A 5535-nucleotide genomic window follows, 5' to 3' on the forward strand; every position below is an offset into this window, starting at 1 on the left:
AGAATATATGGTACAAGAAATATGTGTACTAATTAATATATAAAAATGTAAGATATATAAGCGTACTTCTGGGATATTTTTGTGTAATAATAATGATAATAAATAAATAAAAATAGTCTGAGAAGTAGAAGATGGCATAACTAGTACGTGCACTAATGAACAATGGAAAATATGGCATAACAACTGTGTGTATGAGCTGTAAGTGCAGTGTTAAGTAGTGATTTCAAATGACAACAGCAGAAAAAGATGTATTTCTTGAAGAAGTAGGAGCTATGACAGTGAAAAAAGCAGGTGGGTATGTAACAAGATGTTAAACTGAAGGATTTTGTTATTCTCGTAAATAGTGGGAACTGATGTAATGAGGTGTAAAATTACAGTTTTCAGTGTAACAATATTTGAAATAATAAAATAACTTTGTTTCTTTTACTAAACTGTGACCTATCAGTGAGTGACAAGACCTAACATAACATATTGTTGACCAAAGTGTGTGTCAGCCTCTTATTTCTAATTATAAATATTACTTTATAAATGACAGGAATAAAAAAGTAATTAGCTATTACTCTTGAATTTAAGATGAATTGTAGCTTTCTGTTCGAGCCTGAGTAAATCTGACCATCAGATATTTCCTGTAAATATGCTGCATATTAGAAATTTTTAAGTGACATTTACTTACCTGCATTGTTTTTAGAACAAACTAGTTTTTTTTTAATCTAAAGTGCTTGTTGGACATTAAAAGGTTCTATTGACTTATATCTAGTTTGGTGTATTTGTTAAAACTAAATAAAACACTACTGGGGTTGAGTAATACAACTAAATTTAAATTGAAGTACATTTTCTCTTTCAGTGATACTGTTCATTGCATTAAGTTTATACAGGGAATAATTGGTAGCACTGTTCTAACCATGGGAGTATTGTGTATTGAATTAGGGCATCTGAGACATTATATATATAGAAACATACAATGCAAAAGTTTTCATATAGGTCCATTTATGTTTTAGGCCAGTAACAATTAAGTTATGAGACTTTAGTAATATACTTGGTTCTAATTGTTAGTTAATCAAATGATCTTCAGTAATTTTTTTATCATAGATTTCAGTTTAATTTTAGTTAGTGCTCCCCCCAAAAAAAAACAACAACTAAAAACAATGATCAAAGTGAAAGTAAAAGAAAAGACTTTTTATTACTTTTTCATATTTTTACAGTTTACTGATTCTTTTACAGTTTAGATGTTGATATGAAAATAACTTAATATTTGGTACAAAAGGGAATGATATATAAGTATATATCTTGGTATATTGTTGATTCCTTTCAATTTATATTTATTTCCAAGAGCTTCTCTGACATGAATGTAAAACATCAATAACTGGCATGTCTTACTGTATTTGTATAGATTCACTGCAGCTTTATGAGAGCTGCTTTGAATATGAACAATTACATTTTGACTTGCTGGTCATGATGTTAATTACTTGATAGACATCAAGTTCAACAGGAGATGTTTGTTCTTTAGATTACCAAATTGGTGATTTATTGAATGCTACAGACATTTTTACTATGCTTTCTGGACTCAAGATTTATGGGCAAAGAAAACCGAGGTGGTGCATCCACAGAGCATGTTTGGTGCCAAATTTTACACTTTGTGTTGTCATGAGTCAAAGAAACATAACTTATCAGTTTGCATGATTATATATATTTGTTTAAAGCTTTTTGACCTTTTGAGGTAATTTTGTTGAGTTTTTGGTGTGGAAAATGTTATTTCCTATAAAAAACTTAAGCAGATACTTTAGCCAAAAAATGTAAATAGATTTTAGTAGTAGGAATGTATATATATATATATATACCTGAAATCAGAAGTGTACTTATAAGGTCATCATTTCAGTGATAAATGGGTAAAGGCTTTGATATCAATGAATTACTTTACTGGGGACAGTTTTCACAATAAAGTATTTCTATCCAACAGTTAACACACAGAGTTCTGGAACAAAGGTACCTGTAAGCTATCAGTTTTATTTAGGAAAAGTTCCATGTTAATCTGTTTGCAGCTCACAAAAAGTATTGGGAATGTATTGTCCACTGGAAAATGGTTTGAATGATTTAAATTAACGTCAATTTTAACTTTAAGCTTAAATTTGTCTTGTGATAGTATCTTTGAGTAGAAACCGTACAATTTTGAAGAAATTTGGCAGTCAGGTGTAAAAAAATGATGTACTGGTAGAACACCATACATTACTGATTACTGTTTATATCTTTTGTGGCTTTTAGGCACCAGTAATGTAATCCACTTAAAAAAACATTTTCAACCTATGAAATTATTGCAATGACTCACTTGTTCAAGTTAGATTAGAGCCTTATCTATAAATTTTGTAATTAGTATTTGGTATTTTCAACCTGAGTGACACCCTAAGATTCATGCAAAACCATCCCAGATTTAGAATTCACGACCAAAGAAAAGGCTACCAAGTACAAGCACCTATTGCTTTCACAATTAAACTAACCCTAAAAGCTGAAAGTGTAAAATGTATTTATATAATTACTCAAACCTTGGATCTTCCAATCCATAACCTGTTATTCTAATTACTAGATCACCTCAAGCCCATAAATTTTATAACAACATACCACATTTTTTTATTTCGAAAGTATAAAGCTGGTTAGTTGCAATTTATGGATATCATTCCTTGTACCAAAATCTCTTGACGTTAAAACTTAGAGAGTGTAATGAAGTTTTATTTGTGTCATTTATGGATTGAACTTCCAGATGCTTTCATTTCAAAAGGTATTTCTCAAGCATATTGTTCGCAGACTCAAATGGAGGGCGTTGTTCTACAAGCAGGCATCTCGCTGATGATGCATGAAACTTTTTTTTCTGAACGATTTATTCCAGTCAGCATTATGGTTGATTGATATTTCAAGTTTTCCGTCATTTATTCCCCCTCGGAGTTTTAGTGCATTCCAAGTTGTTTAAAATTTTCTTGGAACGCGTTTAGAAAGACGACTCGTATTGTTTTTATGTAATCATACGCTATGTTTTAGTTTTTCTACCATCATCTGTCACATTATAGAGTTCTAAACTTGTAATGGAGTGAGTTTGAAGGACTTGCGCATTAGATGTGTCTTATTTTGATATACTTATCCATTCTTTCTCGAACTAACACATTTTAAAGTACTAAAACTAGACATTTATACGTTTCATACTATTTTCAGGTGTACAATCGGCCCTCATGCTCGCTCAGCTGGCTACAGAGGCACACGTTAACTCATGGAGGAAACAAGCCTTTCAAGTGCATCGTCGACGGTTGCGGACACAGGTTTACTTCCCAGAATGCCTTGGAAAGGCACGTGAACTCTCACTTCAACAACGTTCCCACATCCAGTGCAAACAAGACCAGCCGAGCCAAGGATGACAGTCCAAACAAGTTGGTCAGGAGGAGAAAGGTTCGAAATCGTCAGAGATTTTGGCAAGGTAGGCTTATCACTCGGGAAAAAGTGAGTCATTTAGAATGTCTGCCATCACAACCGCCGTGTAAAGAGAAGCGGTTGTAAAAATTATTATAAGTATTCGAACTTATTATAGCTTTATGATACAACAACGTCACATGAAAATTTGTCGATTTTAATCATCCTATGTTGCACATGAGCGAGGAATATTAGCCAAAGAAAAGGAAATATCCTTCGATCATTCTGGTGATCACAGTAGAATAACGTTAAATCTGTTGTTAGTTAAGCACAGCTGTTTCACACACCTTCTGAACAAATACAGGACTGTACACATCAGCCATCTGTACTCCGTGGTACAGCATGAAGTCTAGCACCTGGTTTAACTTAGTATTCGCCTCACCACAATAGAATGTTGTGGTGTAGTTTAATCTTTCATCTAAAAGTATAATTTGTCGGAAACTGTTGAACCAAAGTAAAAGTAAGAGAAGTCCAGACTGAACTCCCAAGATTTTTGCTGTAATTTAGATATATCGACCTGACATTTTCTGTAGATACCAAAGAAAATGTTATCTGTTATCATCTGATTGTTTTTATATTTGATTCTGAAAGTAAATGTGTCCCCTACGGTGTCCTGGCGGCAACCTTGTGAACTTATAACACACCAATCCCTGCGATGGGCACGGCACAGATAGCCCTTTATGCAGCGTTACACTTAACAACAAACAAAATTTACCTTCGAGGATAATAGGCCTGTATGTTAGTCCGTTCTTTCATGTTTTATCTTTAGTTTTGAATATTAAAACTTCATCAGTGGGAGACACCAGAACTACTAACAAGACGCCTCCCCCCCGTAGGTTTTCGGAATTTCAGCGTTAAAATTCGAGATTTGATTCCTCGCGATGGACAGGACACAGATAGCCCATTCATTGTGTAGCTTTGCGTTAAAAAAACAAGTTTACAGGAAGCCTTTCAAACTCTTGTGTTGGACATTTGTGTATACAGTACGACACTTATAATGGCCTTTTGTATTATTACCTCAAATAAATGTAGCGAGCGGAATGAATGACGCCATCTCATGAAGAGAGATGTTTGTGTATAATATTCAAGAAAAAATTATAGCTGAATGACAAAGGATCTTAGTAGGAATGTGTGACGAGTTTTATTGATATGTATGTAATAATGCGTTTAAAAGTATATTAAGTACATCAATAAATGTGTAATTGCGTATAGAAAGTTTTGTTTTTACAGACAGGCTGATGAGAAACCAGTAGAAAGAAATTAATCTCCATACGTAAACTTGCAATGTCTTCAAGTACTTGGTATTCTATAGAGACTAGCGTTCGAATCTGATATCATAAGCATTTACAAATTTCTTATTCCAGGACATAAAAATGTATTTTCAAAGCGGCCTCAGATCTGGAAATTCCAGAAAAACTAAAGTTAAGGAAATAAATGTCAGTAAAACGGCAAGAAAGAAAAAAAAATATCAATGAAAAACTTGGAAATGTCAGAAGAAAAAAAATTGGAGTATCAGTGGCACGTGCTATATGTGACACTTTTTCGCCCTATATTATGTTCTTTCACGTACACGTATACATTGCACTTGCTGGAAAGATATTTATATTTCATATTGAGAAAATCCCCAATTTTACATACTTGCAACTCTCTCAATGATTGTTTTACCACAATCTTATAAAGTTACAAGAAAACGTTTTGTTATTAACTTGTAACCAAAGAAGATGAAGATTTATAAGAGTGAGTGAGCCCTTAGAGATATTCGCCTAGAATTACTACTTGTATAAAGATTTTGGATTTAGTATTTTCAGGCTTAACTTACAAGTTTAGATACTGTGGTAGTGAACAGTCAGGAGCTTGTTTTGCCAGCAATTAAGGTTTTGTTTTTACATAACATGATATCCAGTGTTTCTACTGATATGTTGGTAGTATTTCTAAGGATAGTTTCTTTGTGGGTTTAAGTTTATTGTATTTAGTATGTAAAAGAGATGCAAAATTAAAAATAAAATAAAAAAATTCTCCGAAAGAGGGAAGGGCCAAAGGCTTCCTGGAGGGATCATCTGTTTTATACGGTAGTGTGTTGTCTGT

General features: G+C 33.1%; 1 protein-coding gene across 1 annotated transcript in view; it reads left to right on the forward strand.

Moving 5' to 3' along the window:
- The window catches only part of LOC106462869 (zinc finger protein aebp2-like), a 37149-nt gene that overhangs the window by 7893 nt on the left and 23721 nt on the right, over positions 1 to 5535 (forward strand). The window contains exon 3 of the mRNA XM_013922835.2: positions 3199 to 3457. Within this exon, the coding sequence (XP_013778289.2) occupies positions 3199 to 3457 (259 nt within the window). The remainder of the gene's footprint in view (positions 1 to 3198; positions 3458 to 5535) is intronic.

The sequence above is a fragment of the Limulus polyphemus genome, unplaced genomic scaffold (genome assembly GCF_000517525.1).
Source record: "Limulus polyphemus unplaced genomic scaffold, Limulus_polyphemus-2.1.2 Scaffold1271, whole genome shotgun sequence".
In the NCBI taxonomy this organism is placed as follows: Eukaryota; Metazoa; Arthropoda; class Merostomata; order Xiphosura; family Limulidae; genus Limulus; species Limulus polyphemus.